Source organism: Microchirus variegatus, assembly GCF_963457635.1.
Source record: "Microchirus variegatus genome assembly, chromosome: 7".
Taxonomy (NCBI): Eukaryota; Metazoa; Chordata; class Actinopteri; order Pleuronectiformes; family Soleidae; genus Microchirus; species Microchirus variegatus.
The window spans coordinates 5,339,594-5,359,166 of record NC_139808.1 but is presented as its reverse complement, the minus strand read 5'-3'; the positions used below and the strand labels follow the sequence as shown (position 1 = coordinate 5,359,166).

The following is a 19,573-nucleotide window of genomic DNA, read 5'->3' as shown; positions in this document are numbered from 1 at the left end:
GAGGAAATATTTTGGCCAATACAGTTTCACTTCTGCAGAAAAATCAAATACTAGGAGTAAGAGGGGATCCTGATTTTGTCGTGATGCAGTCAGCAGTGCAGAAATATGGGTGAATTCCATGTTGGCCAAAATAATCACATTAAAGGTGAAGTAAGTAGTTTATAGTGACATCTAGAGGAGAGGCTGAAATTTACAACAAAGAACTGCTCCTCTGCTCACCCCCTCCCTTCCCTGAGCGATACGGTGTCAGCAGATGAGGTTCGTGAGGCAAGGGAGAGGGTGAGCTACCACAGCCGTAGCAGACGAAGCGGAGAGAGAGGAGGTGGGACTTCCACTACAAGTAAAGCGACGCTTGATTTGTTCTCTCGCGTTTGTCCTCACAGGCTCCGGTAGAAACATGGCGTCTCGCTGCTAACAGTGGCAATGCAACCGCGGCCCTCGACCATGTTATTTTACATGACTTTTTGAAACACTACGAAAATGAAACAAAAAATATTATACAGCGACTAGACAATGCAGGAGCACATAATATGTATAAAAAAGTGGATTTTGGGTTATATAAACCCATAAATACTACACAGTGTCCCTTTAATATAAAAATGTTTCAACAAATTGCTGGTGTTTTTATCCTTGGAATTCCCATTGCAACTTCAGCATTTGATTCAATCTCTATGTGATATTTTGACATCCCAGTGTTCCGGACAAAGAGAGGACACTTGGAGAGTGAGAGGAAGAGAGTGAGATAGCAGCAGCGCAAGCAAATGAAACAGCAGAGGTGAGAGAACGCGAGTGAGAGCAAGGCAAAAAGGTCACACAGGTCTAAAATAACTCACATGATTTAAGGTGCTTCATCGAGGGCTATTGGGTAACTGCAAAAATTAAATATTACAGTATTAACACGCCAACCATGTGGATGGCAGGGCAAATGACTGGAGCACAGTTTCACACATAGCAGGGAGAAAAGGCATTAATGTGGACTGCTCTGGGCAGTAACAAAAGCCCAGTCTCTGCAAGACAAAAGCTAATGCGGCTTTTCCACTACACAGTTCTAGCACGACTCGGCTAGAAAAAAAGCTTTATTTTGCTTTTCAATTGGGGGTAGTACCTAGTACCTTTTTAACACCTGCTCTGGCGAGGTTCCAAGCAAGCCGAGTAGATACTAAAATGTGACTGCGACAGACTACCGTCCACTGATTGGCAGTAAGTGTCATCACTGAAAGAGTCATGAGTGTGAGGTCTGACACAGGAATCAAACAGAGCAATGACAAACTGTAGATTGGTTAAATAGACTCCATTTAGCAAGGACATTTCTAAAATCTCAATATTTAACAGGAGTTTGGTGTATTTAGTGACAGCACTGCAGCCATGCCATGACAAACCAATCCACGTTAAGGAGGTACTACAGTAACGGAAAATGACATGCCTGATACCAAACCAAGTAGAGCAGAGCCAAACAGTGCTAGAACTGTATGGTGGAAAATTATTTACTATCCAAAGTATAGAACTTGACCCATTAATGGTGACATAAAAATGGGAATATATCACTACTCAGAACTGTGAAGTTACTAAATTAGATGGACCAGAAATACATTAGAATCAATCTATTGCGGTGTCAATTGATGAAAGAAATCAGGTACATCTAACACTTTTTGGTTATGGAGGTTAAACTTTAGGATGTACTTTGGGATGTCTGTTGGACAGTTTGTAGATAGGGCTGGGTTCAACAAATAGATTTTACGAAAGGCACACCCTGGACAGATCGTCAGTCCATAGTTTTTTAATTTTCTAGATATCAAATAGCCTAGGAGTTATGGTAATGAGAAGCAGGCATGCCAAAACCTGTCAGCGAAGACAGGATTTGGTGTGACGTTGGTCATTGGTGTGACCTCTCTCCACACCGTTCACTGGAAGCATAGTGTTTACAGCGTCAGTGTTTTCATCCACATCCCGCAGTGGGGAGAAGAGAGAACCACGAGGAGAAACAATGATCAACATAACCGAGAACATCTTCGCCACCATCTTGCTGCTGCCAGTGACTCAAGCAGGAAGTTCCACAGTCCCAAGAGGTGAGGGCAACACCTGCAGGCTCAGCATGCAGGGGGCAATAACATTTATTTTTAAGAGGTTGTGAGCAAACTTTCAGCCCCAATTCTAAGCATATGGGCAGGCAATTAATTTTGGAATTGCATTAGTTTAAGATAGTGGTTAGAAAACTGCTTACTAATTAAATTGTCTAAATTAAACTAGCATTTCAATGTTCTGGAGAGGGAGAAACATAATTCAAAATAATTAACTTTCTTAATTGTTAAGTATTTACATGATATTCAAGCACAGTGAGGGGATTTAGAAAGACTGCCTGCTCAAATTAAACGTGTCATTTTAGATGAAAAACTGTGTCAAAATGAAAATGGGTGGCAACTCCTGCACTGATCATGAACCTTACGTAATGCATCAGCTTCTCTTACTGTGGAAATGGGAGCAGTGAAGGAGGATGCAAGAGAAAAAAAAGAACAGAAAAAGATGGAGGAGCAAGGGGTGGCTATTCAGACAGGAAAAACTTCTCAATGATGAAACAATCTGTGCTGTTAAGTGATTGGACCAGACCTCCACCAATGGGAGGACCAGCTCCATGGCAACAGGCTCTGTCACCAAGTGAAAATCAGCCATATCCCTCAACACCCCCATATTTTTCTCTCCTTCTCTCTCACGACCCCCCCTCCTTTCCCCAATTACAAGGCCGAGTGTATTTATCACTCGGTATTCACATTAAATACAAATTTAACAGCACACAGACACACACAACACATGTGCTACTTATAGTCTGAACAACACAGCTCAATCACAGATACAAACACACACGCGTGACCAAATGAGGCATGCAAATGTACAAACAGACTTAATAGGGGCTTACAAAGTCATTAGAATATGAACCATTCACACTGGGTTATTTAAAATGTGCAGATTGGTGATGACTCCCCTCACACACCGTCTGACTGTCACCAGTTATGTCCCTCACTCCTGATGAGAGCAGTGACTAACTATTAGGTCTGGTTGAGCTGATTCTTGGAACTAAACAAAATGACCTCACAGACACAAGAGAGAATAAGGAAGTGGGTCCCAGCAAATTAAAAAGAGTCAGCTCTTTGTTCAAGCTAAGATTATTCTCTAAGATGGAATCATATCTTAGTAGCAATCCAGCTATACTGGACGGTAAACTTTCCAGGCTTAAGCTAGCTGACATGTGATACATCACAGCACACCAGTCAACATTTGAGGCCAACTGATCTAAAGTCTGTTCAATTAAATCAAGTGCCAATGTTATGCCAGCTGTACATGCCAAGAGGTGAAGACCAGAGGGAGCAAGATATACTCATATTTACTGCAAACTTATTACTCACTTATTTTGCCGTCTACAGCATGACCTCTCGTATCAACCTGACCTGTATTGAGTAGGATAACGGTGAGCTCAACTTTTTAAACATTGATAATGAAATATAACCATTTGATTATTGGCCTTGAGTGTATGCACATCACTCATCATCTACAGATTTATCCTCCATAATAAAAGTAAGTGACTGCTAATATCACTTCAGCACACTAGGTCAGCTGTAATTACTAGCAGTAAATCTTAATGGACACCGGCCGTAATGACAAGCTGAATAAACTGATTTCCTAATGTGTAATACATTATCGTGTCGTGGGTCACTGGAGTCAATAGCAGCTGACACCAGCAGACGGACAACCACTTATTCGCAAATTCAAACCTACGGACAATTTAGAGTGTTTTGGACAGTGGGTGGAAGCCTGAGTACTCAGGGCAAATCCACATACATGTATGCAAAATCAATGCAGAATGACCCTTGCCCTCTGCCGTGTGCCCTGCAACATTTTATATTGGAGTCAAAAAACATGTTTGTTAGCTTTAGCCTTTAATGGTGAGATGCTAGCATGGCAAACCTCCTTCACTTTTCCAGGAGGTACCACATAAAACAAGACTTGTGTCCTTAAACCACGCATCCTTTTTTGTGTATGACCGATTTTGGCCTTCATGTGTTACTTACATATGCAAGTATATGCATATACTGAAGGCCACATTATACTTCTCCGACTGCGTAGTGCGTTATCCGTCTGCGTCACCACGTAGACCACTCGAGCCTTTATACTTCTGCGTCGTGGTGACGGATAGGCGCTGCAATTTCCCGCCCGATCAGTAGGGGTCGCTGCGCAAGGTTGTTGTGCTTTTGGCTACAGTGAGCAATGGCGTCCGAGGGAGAAAGACTGTTGTTGTTGAAACAGTGGCCGTTTGTCACTTTTCTGTGTCCCGGAACGCAGTTTTAAGATAATTTGAGGCGAGAAATTGGCCATTTAGAGTCTAAACATGTGCTGTGTGTGTTAAGATATGACGTATTTATAGTTCGGCAGCGGCGTTATCGGCGGGGATCAGCTCCGCCTCTGTCAGGACGCCCGGAGCGCACTGAGAGCCGGCACAGAGCAGCTTAGCTCGGCCTGTCCTGAGGACCAATCGCAGCTCTTGCCGTCTCCGTAGTCCCTTGACGGAGTGACGGACACTTAAAAAATATTCCGTGCAGCCGGAGACGACGCAGAGGCTCTACAACAGGTTCTGCGTCGACGCAGAGGACTCTGCGTAGCCTACGCAGAGCACTTTACGCAGGAGTATAAATTGGGCTTGAGATGTAAGTGTATCTGGATAGGCGTACACGTGAGTGTGGAAGGGGGGGGGGGCTATCTGTACGAAGAGTGCTATATAAATAAAGAATGAATGATTGATTGAATTATTAATATTACACCAGGCATAAGGCAACTGCAATGTTCCAATACTGACAATGCTGTGCTTGAATAGAAGATTATAGCTAAAAACTACATCTGAATACAGCTATGTAGATCCCATTCTAATTATCAACTACCTACTTCACAACTGGACAAAAATCATATGTGGCAAATCAATAAATCTTTGCTGCCATTTTTAAATTCATTGGATGTTTTGTCTATGTGTTTCCTCAATGAGAAATTGCTCAGGCAACACTGCCACCCCTGCATAGATTAGGAGGAGTGTTAATTAAGAGAAACTGGACATGGCAGTGAATCACTAGATCATGTAGTTGCCCCTATCAACAATGTAGGCAAAAGAAGGCAACTTCTGTTCAACATAAATAATTTAAAATAATGATGGAATTGAACCAATTACTCACACAGTGTATGTTGTGTACCCGATTGTGCATACTATTGGTTGTATTTACTTTTAATTACTTCAGTGTAAATATATAAATTTCTAAGGCACAGACACCGGCAACATGTGCATATGTGCTTCAACTTTTGGTAGTCAGGTGACCTGGAGCTGCCCTCTCATTGGTTTCCGCCCAGATCCTCCCTGGGACACAGCTCTCTGCGTCCATGGCCAATCAAACGACACCGTCAGGGCTGTCATTCGAAATGACTCCCCTGCTGTACGTATTCGAGTGACGATGCTTACATGCACACATGGAGTATTCTGCTAGCGCTCGCCTGTGACTCATGTAGATAGCTTATCCCTGTAAGCAATGAATTACCCTAATAAAATAGCTGTGTTATTCCAGCATTACCCAGAATGTTCAGCCATGTAAATACCTTATTCTGGCGACTGCCTGTCTATGTTCTTGTGTGCAGCTGCAGTCTATCATGTCTTTATAGGTCATGTACACAAACCTCTCGCATATGGAAGAATATGTGCATTCTCCAATATGATAAAAAAAAAAAAAAAAAACATTAGACGATAGAGGTCAACCTATATGGGTTTTTCTATGATTTTGGTCAATAATGTTTAATCAATTTCTGTTTATCCTCCATTAATAATACAAAAGACATAGACAAAATCTCTTGATTTAAAAAAATGCACTACACTTATATATTTTGAATAACAATTTATAAACTAAACATTAACTACATTAAACAAATAGACTAAAGGGTGACAAAGTTTCATTGCATTTGAAACTTCAGCAAGCCAGAGCAGGAGGTACCTCTAGTGTCACATTCGCATTCACACTGATAAAAAGCATGTGGACATATGCATCTCAGACAACCTAACAATTGTGGTCAGCAATTTGATCTCAAATGAGTGATGGCTGTTGGAAGAAGGTCATGAATCTGAAGTCTTATAAAGTTAGTTACTTAAACCAGAATCTCCACCCTCTCCCACAACAAGCACTAAATCACTAAAACTAAGCCAGCAGTAAAACAGCAGCAGGAAGGAGGAATGGAAAACAGACTAATACAAATTAACTCTCACGAAACTCCACTTAGTAAGATAGCGTCAGGATCATTTATTTATACTGTATTATAAAAACAATCGACTACCATTTACTATCTTAAGCCAACACTACTGCTCAAAAGTTGTGGTTTCAAAATGAAATACAATGGTATGAAATTTCCTGTAGTAATACACTCAATGTATACACAAATACAAAGTTAATGCGCATTCTTCCTATTTACAAACACTTCACAATCAGGCAAGTGAAGCTAATAAAATCTGAAATAATTAAGGTCAGTGTATGAGATGGAATAGTTGCATTTCAATGTAACCAAGATCACCAAATGAGGGATTCATAAATGAACATGCTTTAATATGATGAAAACAGTTGACAGTTGAATCTGTTAAGAAGTAGGGATTGAGTTTTTTTCTTAAATGGTACTTGGATTTAAAAACAAAACAAAACAGACTATAAGAAACCTCAGCATGGGAAAGTGTAAACCTTCTGACTTCTGACAATAATTGTTACTCTATAGGGTTGCTATTGATTTTTCCTCCCCTTCTCTCCCTTGCCCTCCATCGCACCAAAGTCTTTTTCCCACGCACTGGCAATTAGTATGCAGGACTGAGGGTGCAGGAACACCAACTACCTGGGGAACACAACTCCAAAATAACAAACATACAACGTCGTGGTCATATGCATCGACAAATGTGCATACAAAACTGCATTTTGCGAGGGGAAGGTCGAACTCAGAATGCAGTGTAACCATTTCAGCTTCAGCCACCGCATCTATCCCTGCATACTTGTTTAACATGTAGAGTAACAATGATCGAGAAGGGAACAACATTAGCCTTGGCAACCTGACACCAAATGTGTCCCTTCCATCTGAGTTGGGAGTTGTTTCTCTGTGTTCCATTTATAACTAGCAATAGAATTGTTATTATTTTATGAGCGAAAGAAGAAGGTAGTTGAATTAGGGTATAGGCTCAAGACACTGGTACCTCTCAATGCATTCTAATGCTGGCAGCCATTATGGGAATAGACCATATTCTGCACATTTCAGGACTGATCCAACATAAAAGGAAGCAATGTGGACTGTGAGTATGATTTTGCAAAGCTTCAACCATCAGAAAAGAGAAAAGGGAAAAGCCAGGTCTTCTAAACATGAAGCAGTGCCGAGGCCACGAGGACAGCTTTCTATTAATAGCAACAGATTTTTTATTCAAGAGGGCTCTGCTGTTTCTCTTACACTCTCTCTCTCTCTCTCTCTCTCTCTCTCTCTCTCTCTCTCTCTCTCTCTCTCTCTCTCTCTCTCTCTCTCTCTCTCTGTTCATTCGCATATATGGAACAAATGAGGGGGATAAACACTGACCGTATGCAGGTGTAAATGTGTATCGTCTGTGGAGATCACTTAGATATTTCACATCGGATCCATTATTATTATTATATATATATATATTTTTTTTTAAATCATCATAATCACAATCCACAACAGCGTCGTCAAACCGAGGATAAACTTCAGGGTCTCTTAACACGGCGCTTCCCACAAGCCTAATGTAAGCTCGTAGGTTATCCTTTTTTTTTTTACTGTACACCTCCCTCCCTCCATCCCTCCTCAGTATGACAGAGTTGCGGAGTCGACACCTACTTCTTAGTGACTCTCCACCCCCACCAGGCCACCTCCTCCTTCCCTCTTCTTAAACAGGGACACAGTGGAAGGGAATTCCTCATTACCTCAGCATTTGCCTCACCAAACACAGTTTGCGTGTCTGTTCATACATATGTGAACGAAAACACAACACAAAATGTACTGACAAACACTATCAAACCAATCACATAGCACAATTCTCTACACATAAAAGCCCCTTACAGCTTTAGTACACAGATAAAACTGTTGCAGTTATACAAGTAAACTATTTAATCATTATATTATCTTCCAGCAAGCCCCATTAGTGTATTACTTTTAAAGAATGCTTTAATTTCTTTACAAAAATCAAGGCAGGTGTTAAGATGGCATGCGGTTATAAAAGCAGCAATGGCTTCACATGTTCATGCACAACAAGAACCTACATAACCTACATAACACAAACACACAGACACAAATACATGCTTACTGTATTTAGAGTTCAGCTCTGTGGAAATCCAGCCAAGTCAGATCAGGTGTCTCACAGAAAAAAAGCACATTATCGCAGAAGAAGCAGCAGCAGCTCTGAACCAAGACTATGTTGACAATAGTTTTATCTTGCTCTGTAGTACGGATGAACGAACGCCATTCCCTTCAGCATGCAAATAGCCGAGATGCATAGGTGTCACTTTCTTTAGCTTACTCTGGTTTCTTCATCTTCACACTTGGTCTGTATGTAGTCACCAAAAGCTCAGTTTTGTGGATGGGTTTCATTTGAAATGGTGAGGAAGGCGATTTTGACTGCCCCCTTTCTTTTTCTGAATGAAGCACAAGCACTAAATGCTAAGCGACTCTCTCTCCGTCTCTCTCTCTCTGTGTTTGCATCGCTCCATTTTCCTCCAACCCTCCCTTTCGTGTGGATTCTCTCTCGCCCGCTCTCTTACATATCTGGTTTGCTCCCTGCCTCTGTATAACAATATAATTGCAATGACAGGCAACCCAGGACTCACAAAAAGCCCAGCTGTTTAAAGGGCTGCCTGGCAGCAGGATACTTCTGAGTGGTTGCAATAAATGTGTTCTTTCACAACAACAACGCAAGATGTGGTACCTTAAGAAATTGTAAAATAAAAGACACAAGCCTCAATTTGCCAGAGAGAATACACAGTACAAACTCATTCGAGTATCCATTTCCATATTATTTCCAGCTGCTTGTAAAACTCTGCTATGGCGGTTAAATAAACACAAGGAATAAACTGATGAAACCATTTTATTAGCTCGAAAAAAACTTAATCTAATCAACATCTTCAAAAGAATATGACATACTTGCCCCCTCACTGCAAACATGAGCTTATGAAGACTCGGAATGCAACCAAGCAGATGCTAGCTAAAGTTGTTTTGGTCTGTAGCATAATACTAACAAATTAAAAGAGGGGGTCATCGCCACCGAACATAGCGAGGAGGACACAATTCATTCAACGTATGAATTCCCCACCAGTTTGTGTAGTGGGACAGGGACAGTATGGATGGAAACGTACATGACAGACCATGTCGAGCTTGCATCAAAAAACCTGCGCCTGCTATGTCCTAGACATGCCGCTGTGGAGATGAACACATCACAACAAAACTGTACCCGTTTTAGCACCGACAATGGGTTATGCTCTTAGCTCACAAATCTCTGCCCCTATGGCAAGCAATGTGGGGAAGCCAGTGACCAAAGACGAGTTTAAATCCACTGCATGCATCTTTCTTTGCTCAGAGTTAAAATCACTGGGCTGCGGAAGGTAACAATAAATGAAATGAAACCTCAAACTAGGGATGGGACTTTTTTGTAGACAAAATCGACCGACAATCGACGCGCGCACCTCGACAAAAAAATGAAAAGTAAAAAAAGTCGAAGTGTCACAAACACGTACATTTCACAACCACGGAGGTTAAAGAAGCTGTGCACGAAAAGGTGATCCTGCTGTCCAGACTCTATGCGCTCTGACATGATGGTTTCGCGTGTCACCGGCTCGTTCTCTCGAGTGGCTGCGTGCTTCCAAGCGTGTGTGTGTGCATGCAGTGCGAACGAGGTTGCACTGCATGCCGACAAAAAGTCGACAAAAAATTTGACACGTGGACCTCAACAATCGACTCTAAAAATGTGTGAAATTCCCATCCCTACCTCAAACACAGTTAAACTCGGGTCGCATTAAAATAATTGTTCGGCACTAGCAGTGGGAAAAAAAAACAAATCACACCCATTACTGCTTAAAATTATACTACAGTAAAGTATCGAGATATATGTGACTCAGTCCTAATGAAAAAAAAACTCCTCCAAACATAGTTAAAGATCTTTTAAATATGGAATTGAATGGAAAAACATACATTTGTTGAGATTCTTAATTTTTACAACTTGGGACAAAGCAAAGTATTATTTATTTCATTAATAAGATCAATTAAAAGATTGTCTGAAAGACGGACCAACACAAAATGTTGCAACTGAACAGTGTTTTTTGTGTGGTCTTTTTGTTGTGGTCACCACAGAGCAGACCAACCACTGGCAACGGGAATGGAGTTAATCAACATTTTTGTGGGCTTTCAAATGCCTGGTATAGCCACTAATTTTAGAGTAAAAGAGGCTATATAGAGAAAAGTAAAACAAATATGCTGACTGAGAAAGTAAGGTGAAGGTACTGGAAAAACTGATATAGTAGTTGCACTGCGTTGATGAAACTTGAGTCTTTTAAATGTTTCCACAAAATCAGTCATCAGTGGGGCAATCTTACAATTGAATTTTGACAATAAGTAGGACAATGGTGACAAGTGAGTTGTGTTAAAAGATGCCAAAGTTTACAACGTACTTAAGTTAATGTGGGTGCTGCACATAACGCAGTACAGAAAATGGTAGGTAATGATAGGTAGGTTATAAACACATAGACATTTAACTTCTGTCCCAACCTAACCATGTTCAATCAAGATACCAACCACTGATTTTTTAATCTGTGCATGGCTCTAAAATAGTTTTCTCACACTGACAAAATGAACGTAGGTGATACCATATATTACCTCAATCCATTTGCAAAAGCCTCCTCTGCCTTTAACGGTGAGGTAACCTCTATAACATGACAGTAAGAGAAGATTGTAAAGGGCTTAAAATACAGCAGGAAAGCAGGAGGAGCTGAGCAAGGATCAGAAGCAAAGAGATATCACAGAAGAAAAACTGATTGTGAACAGAGTCACCTGACAAGGTGCTATAGTTGCTTCATTTTGAATATAATGAGGTGACGCTTTTAGGAAAAGATAACTAAATTTGACTTTTATAATAAATATATTCACGCCTTGGGATCAGTGACGGGATGGGAGCCTTTTTGTATTAAATAATTTTAATTAATTATGCTGCACTACTCATTAAGATAAAGACATACACATTCTTAAAAGTGTTAATAAATGTACCTGAGAAAAAATTCAAAAAGAAAAAGATAAAACATGTTCTCAACCACTGACGTGAGAATTCCTATGTTCTTTCTTTTAAATTGTGATGGGGGAACCCTCCAGCTTTGAAGTAATGCAAAGTGCAAACTGCAAAGAAACCAGCCACCTCCCTTCTACTTTGATCAATAATTTACATCGCAGCTAAAGAAAAAATGTATTACAACAGACAAATGAAAAACTGTGAAAAGATAGAGATACAATATATAATAAAGAACAGGAAAATAAGAGGAACAAATAAAAATAGAGACATGGAGAAACAGAAGCAGGAGTGGTTAAGAGAAGAGAGAGATAGGAGCAGCAGCAACAGCACTGAGCTTGGTGCTCTAGCAGAGATCTATATATAGCTCTTCAAATCTCTCTAGAAAAAGCCACTCTCCTGCTTCTGCAGCTGCAAACAGAGATTCAGAGACAGAAGCAGATATGCTACCTGGCTGACAAATGCAAAGATCGTGTCTATTTCAATTACATTTGCCTGCAAAATACTGTAATATATAAACATTGGACATTATGGCATGGACAAATGTTGGATTTTGAGATTTAAACAAGTAGATTTACTCCAGCACATAAAATGACATGTTCTACAGGTGTATGCAAGAAGATTATAGCAATGCATCCTTCAAACACAACAAATTAAAAGACTATTGTGACTTATCAAAAATGCTCACTCCTTCAGCTAGTTGTACTAAGCCTACTAATTTTACATTTGACAATTTCATTCATTCTACAAATGGAAGGATATAAGGGGGAAACATTTTGACAAGCAGGCAAGATACCATATATTTGCTCATTGCTGGCCTTAGCAACAGCAGACTGTTGATTCAGTGACTCACCTCCATCAGATCTTACAATAGATGAGCCTTTTCTTGATGATAATACCCTGCCACCAGTAACTGGACTCAGCCAAATATACGAATGCAATGCATAGAAATATACTGTAATAGGGTCACAACTTGTACACAAAGAATGAGTGTACCCATGTTTTAAACCTGAACTTGCTCAGTAGAGGTACTTTCTAAACCTTTCGTTGATCTCACTGAGCAATCTCAACATCAATTGTGACTATGTTGGCAGTCCAAGCCAACTTGCCATTTACCATTTCTTGACATTGCATGACTGGAACATGCTTATTAATATTTATGTTTTCAGACGCAATAGATGTTTGAATTGCAGCTCTGACAATCTGTGCAGTGATCCCAACTTGTTTGTCTCAACAGTGTTGCTATATCTTTTTTTGGCTCAAGAGTCAAAAAGAAGCACTGAATCAAAGACAGTGGCGAATATAAGTTGTTAAGTATTTATGCCTGGGCAAATAGTATACCGTGTGAGTATTATGCAAACTATAGAATGAAACACAGACAAAAGGGCAGGCTGATTTTTCTCTCCTTGATCAATTAAAGAGGAAATAAAACCTCACTGAGGGAAAGGCTGATATGATGAGTTAGTTAAGAGAGGAGGCAATAAACCTTAGAAGTGTATTAAACAAAATATACCATAACCTTATATGCGAAAGAGCAATAAAAAAACGTATGGCCAATAATGAATTATATACCAAATTATAGATGAGTTCACTTAGACTCAGCTCTGATTTAAAACATAAACTCACCAACACATACCAAAGACCTGGAGCATCCGGTTATTTACATTTACATTAGCTGTTATTTCTGACCATCAGTGGACATAGATATGTATAGAAATACCCTGTTGTCACCAGCTGATGGAGGCTTTAAGTGCGACTGTGATGACCAACTACAACCCATTTACATCCATTCGAATCTCATTCAACCATCTAAACGCGTAATTATACTGTATATCCCTTCACGCACACATTCATTCAGAGTTCAGTACGGATTCTTAGAGACGATTAGTAAGAAAATGTTAACATGGCCATCTCGAGTAAAGCATGGGGGAACGCGGACTTTAAAAATGGTGCTTGTCTTTACTAGACATTCTATCTTAAGATTCATCATCCATTTAAAATCGTATTGACATGTTTTGCAGGTTCAGCTCACCGTTTCGCTGGCCGCCGTGTGGACAATCCTTCAAGTTCCGTCTGTAGAGAACATATGGAAATATGGTCAGAGCTGTGGCTCTACAGTTGCCTGAAAATATTAGCTTACCTACACGCTAACAATAGCTAGCTCAAGACTTAAGCCCCGATTCCTCCGGCGAGTATAATTAGCCACGTACGGCACCTAGCCTAGCTAATGTTAACCCGCTAGCTGGCTTTTCTCTCCAATGTACACAAGCTAACCACGACAGGAAAAACAACTGATTTACATTACGAATGGCGGCGTGAAAATGAATCATATACTCGCAGCGACGCTAACCTTGTCATTAAGCTATATTGCCAGGTATTTAAAAAGCAGGTGCTAGCTTATATAGCTAAGTAGCTTTTCGAATGACTTACCAATGCTAGTTCAATGGTGGTGGTGGTGCTGCTAGCTGCTGCTGCTGCTACTTGATTCACTGCGACCCCGACTGTCAAAATAGCGCCGCGTGAGGGGACAGCGGCATAAACGATAAAGACCTCGCGCTCTGGTGAGCGACGGTGTCAGCCACAGCAGCGCAGCTAAACAACAACAAAACGCCAAAGAATAAAAAGGAGACAAATTAAAGAAAATAAAGAAACAAAACGCTATTCCCCCTTCTCGGGTACGGCTTGTGTGAGAGTGTCAGCGTCACTTTTTTTTTTTTTTTTTTTTTTTTCCTCCTCCACCGACAGTTTACGTCAGCGACGTACCTCACAGTCGCAGGGAGACATTGAATAGGACACAGTACACTTGTTTTTTATAGGCCTCACGTTTTTATAAAGTGCTACATATCACTCACTGTCAAAATCTATTGTCTGTGAAGGCGCATCAGGAATCTTTTTTTTTAATTTCCCCTATGTTCAGTTTACCTGTGTATGAACTACGAGTAATGTGGCACGCAGAGACTACAGGTGGCGTGTAAAATGATAATAAGGCTGGAGAATTATTTAAAGGTCTGGATGGAACTTTTCCTGAATTTTCCAGCCCTTTACTCAAGATACGACATGCACAGATAACATATAGTTAAAAGTGCCATATGTAAGAATGTGGCCAAAAACAGTTACTACATTCAAATTCAAAATACCGAGGTCATTTAGGTTTCAGTTTCTGACGTAACTGGCAACCCGGGGTTGCTCGGCTGCTGAGACTCTACTGACTGCAATGATTGGTGGACGGTGGTAGGTGGCGCCACATGCCAAAACCTGATTTCAAAACATAAACATGATTTGCAGTCTGCAAAATATATTTTTTAATGCAAATATTTTGTCTGTACTGTTGTTGTTGGTGAGTTCAGTTTGTTATATGAACATTATTCCTGAGTCTCTGTGACATATTAGGAGGATTTTATGGCCAGTTGCTTTAGATTTATTACATAATGCACCTTTAAAGTTGGTGTCCATTTATAAAGTTTGGAAAACACTGGCCCAGATAGTGAAGCAGTGTCAGTGAATTGTTTGTGTCTCTCTATTAAGGAATTTTCAGATACTGTTTTGCATTTTCAACAGTGGTGTGCAGGGGGAGGGGGGGGGGTCTTGAGTCACAAGACGCATGCCCTATACCGGCTGCCATAATATGTGTCCTCTCAAGCAAATTACAATAGAATGTATTGTTTCTAAAGGAGTGCCTTTCTTGTGGGAAAAAAAGTCACCCAGTGCCCTGTAAGATGCCCATACAATTTTGTTTCACATGGGTGCCTTTCCAATCGAAAAAGGTGCCGTTATAATGTTCCCTACATGACAGTGTCCCAAAAGGTGTCCTTAGAGGACATGGTATTCACTGTAAAGGATGTCTCTCCCTGTATACCTGTGTGAGAATGTGGGAAATCCATACTAGTGGCGCAGCAGGTGCCCTTTTTTTCCCTGCCCCTGCCTTTCCAAATGTCTGTGCACGCCACTGATTTTCAATGTATGCTCAACAAAAATATAAACGCACAAACTTGAAATGGTGAACAAAAATAGAATGTCATGACATTTGCTCAGATTCTTGATGCATTTGTTTATGGAATGATTTGTTTTAGGTCAGAATCACTTGGCCACTCCTGTTGACTACAATCTCAAGATTGAGTATTTGAACTCACAAGAGTCATGGAGCATGTCAGAGTGGTGGTCAATATGCGTGACCAGAACACACACACTCCTTATGGTCTGGTCAATAAAAGGGCACACCAAAATGTGGACTTTTGTCACTTGTCAATATGCCACAGATGTCACAAATCATGAGGGAGCGTGCTGTTGGCATGCTGAGTGCTGGGTTGAGCGTTACAGCTGTGGCAACACAACTGAATGTGCATCATTCCACTGTCAGCCGCCTGTGGACTCGTTTCAGAGAGACTGGAACGACAGTGAACCAGGTTCCAGTTCCAGTTCCCCAGAACGGCCGTCAACTTCAAGTGGCTCTGCAGAACTTTTGTTTTGAAATTGATCCCAATGCTCGCAAATTAAAGCTACTTTATTGATGAAGTTGTACAAAAGTTTCAGGAAGACATTACATTGTTACATTTAATGGATAGCTGTGCTTATACTGAGATTTTACTGAGATCAACTGATCCAATAGGGTTGTATTATTATCGACGAGTCCTTCTCATCGTAAGAGTTATACTATACTAAGTCATGCAGAAGAAATAACTGCAATATCCTCTGACCTCCCTCATCCAATAGTCAGCTCACTCAATTAAAATGAGAGCAACCGCGTGATGACAGGAGTCTAAAATACAGGTGTTATACAATGTGACATAGAGCCAATGTGCCATGCTGTAAGTGAAGTATCAAAGTACAGGTTTTGTGACAATCTGACAGGCCTCAAACACGTGCGCCACCATGTCCCGTTTGGTCAAAAAAATTCAAGCATGAACTTTAAACATGAGTGCAACAAGCTCACCAAGTTTTATCAAAATCAACACAAGGCCATTTTTGAGCATATGAAACCAATAAAATATGAAATGCCTCATCACATCTGATAGCTATTTTGCTGCGGCTCTGCACATATTCAAGCTTTTAACTGGAGTTAGAACTTGTCCTGCGACGAATCTAACAGAACTATTTCGCTTCGATCCGTCTTGTTTTGCAAAGCACTACACTGTGCTCATCTTGTACTGATGATCCCCACATACTTCTGCGAGAGGAGCTTTCACCAAGGCAGGACTTGTGATCAAGTCAAGGTGTTTATTGTTGCATTCACTCAAGTCAAGTAAAGGATCTAGAAGCACTTTTCCACCCACAGTTGCAGCTCTAGTAAATAAATATCTTCACACGAAACCTTTATGTAAATAATGGACGATGGGGGGTTGGGAGCTACTGTTGTGTGAAATACTTGAAATCACACACATCTCCTCATCTTGTACTTGTAGTTCCTAAGAATCCCCACTAGTCGGCAGGAGAGTACTTCAACGATCATTCACAGGAAAACTACCTTCTCATCATTTAAAATGTACAACTGTAGAAGAGCTTTACAATTGAGTCGAGTTACTAAATCATGTTGTATTTTTTAGTATAGTATATACTGTATATATACATAAAGAGAGCGAGAGATCTTGTTTCTGTTTTTGCAAAATTGCCTTTGGGATAAATAAAGTTGTGTAACATTGTACCTGATTGGCAGCAACTCAACATGCTGCACAGGTTTTGAGTGGCTTTTCTGGATGTCATTACAAGGTAATTAGGCTGTGTATGCATAGAACTGTTCAACATGTTTATACTTGCACACATACATGCAGTTTCTTTTCACTGTCTTTGAAGTGACTTTTCTCTTGTATGACACATCACACACACACACACAGGACTTGTATGGACACACACACACAAAGAGCCATGATTTTTTTTGCAGCAGCACATTGTGCCACCCTGCAGGTTAACATGACAGAGCCTGTTTAAATACCGCCTTGTGGTCCCCACCTGAATAACCCTGGAGCACTTTATCGACCACAACTGGTGAGATGAGTTTTGGATTCTGGAAAACTGGGTTAAAAGGCACTGCATTTCAGCCTCTCGCTGACAGGAGTGATGCTAGATTGCGTTTCCCTCTCGGTCGATTCGGACGTGGCAACATGGCACAGAAACAACCTGACCTTATTTCATCAGGTTCTCATCCACATATGGAGACAACTAGACCCCTTACATCCGGCAAGTATTGTTGACCCAAAGAGGTCAAAGACTCATGAGTGTGACACTGCAAAGAAAACTGTATACTGTAGACTTTGTGAGACACTTCGTGTCAGCAGCGAGCGCGTACGTGCGTCGTGAGATCATGACACATAGATGCTTTGCCAGTAATTTCCTCGGTGCCCCGGTGCGCTCATTGGTGCGTCCCTCCAACGTGTCACCACTTTTGGTGGATTACCCCAGATGATATCTTCACCTCCAGAAGAGTGAAACACCACTCCTTTCTCTTACCTCCTCCTGCTCTCTCTCACACTGAGCAGCTGCCAAGGAGGACTTTTACCACTTGGAAAAAAAAAGTTCTTGCGTTCAAAGAACAACTCACGGGGGAAAACATTTTCACGTTTTTTTATTTAGTTGTTTTGTTTTTTTTTCCTCACGCAAATCAAGTTTAAATATGTATTCAATTACTTTAGGGTCAAGGATGACGCCGTTTTTATTCAAGTCATTCCTGTTTTGGGCACCTTTGGTACTGAACGGTCTCTGCGTCAGTGCCTCCCCGGGCTGCGCGTCGTGCGCTTTGGCAGGAATGGACAAAGACACGGAGGAAAAGCTGATGATAGAAATCGCCAAACAGCAAATTTTGGAGAAGCTGCACCTGAAAGAGAAACCAAACATAACGCACACGGTGCCCAGGGCTGCGCTTCTCACTGCGCTGCGTAAACTGCACTCGGGGCGCGTCAGACAGGATGGCACGCTTGAACTCGAAAACAATATGCCCACCAAAGAACAAGGCTATGAAATACTGAGCTTTGCAGATATAAGTAAGTTTTTCATTCACCTTTTATGATTTTAAGTTACTTTTTTCCCTTTGTGTTTTACTCATGCACTAATTTAGGCTGCTGGATGTGATGAAAGTTAGAGTCACTTACAATATATTTGATCAACTGTCACATTTATCCTAGAAATGGGCCATAATGTGACCCCAGGTTTTTTTTGTGGGTGTGTATTATCTAACCATATTCCTGAGGTAAAATATATCCAAAACTAGTGAAAATAGAGGGAATTGTTCTTTTTTAAAATACCCAAGTATTGTTTAAAATATTTTTTTCTCTACTGACATAATCAAGGTAGATATTAACAGTCTGTGTTGTCGATTTCATCGATCCATAGGTGAGACAGGCAGAGGTGAGAAGGCCAACCTCAGCCTGACCTTCCAGTTTCTGCAGGAACGTGGCCAGAGTATCCAGGTATTGCAGTCTGCTCTGTGGATCTACGCCCGCTCCTCTGGGGACCCTCACAGGGACTCCCGGCTCCCTGCCCGAGTTTTCCTTACTGCAGACGGTGGAGCATCTGGCACTGTCCGCTCCATGGTCATAGAAAAGATGCTGGAAGTCCAGGAGAGTAACTGGCACACTTTCCCCATCACCCGCACCCTGCAGGAGTTCCTCGATGGTGGCCAACACCACCTGCGGTTGGAGGTGAGCTGCGATGAAGATGGAAAGAACCTTTGCTCCCTCGAAGGCTCGACTGATAGTCCCCACCAGCCCTTCCTCGTGGCCCAGGTGCGTCAACGTGATACTTTCAAACATTCACTCAGGAAGCGTTCCTTGCGTTGTGGCAACGAAGTGAGTGTGTGCTGCAAGAGAGACTTCTACATCAAGTTCAAGGACATCCAGTGGGACGAGTGGATCATTGCACCCGAGGGCTACCACATGAACTACTGCATGGGTCAGTGTCCCCAGCATCTTTCTGGCTCCCCTGGAATAGCGTCTTCGTTCCACGCCACTGTCTTCAGTCAGCTGAAAATCAATGGCATCAACACAGCCACGACGTCATGCTGCATTCCCACTGAGCGCCGGCCACTCTCCATGGTCTTCTTTGACTCTCAGCACATCATTGTCAAAATGGACATCCCGGACATGATCGTGGAGTCCTGTGGATGCACATAAAGGACAGAGGAAAGACATGGTATGCGTAAACGTAGATTTGCTTTTGTGTTGATTGAGGACAAAGAGACTCACATTGACATAGATTATGTCTCGCTTTGGATCAATTTGGCCACAAAATGTAACATCAACCCTTTTGTTTTGTACCAAATCTGAC

General features: G+C 41.3%; 2 protein-coding genes across 2 annotated transcripts in view; one reads left to right on the top strand and one right to left on the bottom strand.

The window, feature by feature from the left end:
- r3hdm2 (R3H domain containing 2) overlaps nucleotides 1-13,862 on the bottom strand; it is a 39,858-nt gene extending 25,996 nt beyond the window's left edge. Inside the window, exons 1-2 of the mRNA XM_083892339.1 lie at nucleotides 13,751-13,862; nucleotides 13,353-13,393 (exon numbers count right to left, since the gene is read on the bottom strand). The gene's annotated coding sequence lies outside the window, so the exon portion shown is untranslated. The remainder of the gene's footprint in view (nucleotides 1-13,352; nucleotides 13,394-13,750) is intronic.
- Nucleotides 13,863-17,924: 4,062 nt separating this feature from the next.
- LOC310929767 (inhibin beta A chain) lies at nucleotides 17,925-19,419 on the top strand (the record flags this gene model as incomplete). The annotated part of the gene is made up of 2 exons (XM_083892613.1): nucleotides 17,925-18,291; nucleotides 18,641-19,419. The coding sequence occupies 2 exons, from the start codon at nucleotides 17,925-17,927 to the stop codon at nucleotides 19,417-19,419; spliced, it is 1,146 nt and encodes a 381-aa protein (XP_083748739.1).
- Between the last annotated feature and the right edge of the window lie 154 nt (nucleotides 19,420-19,573).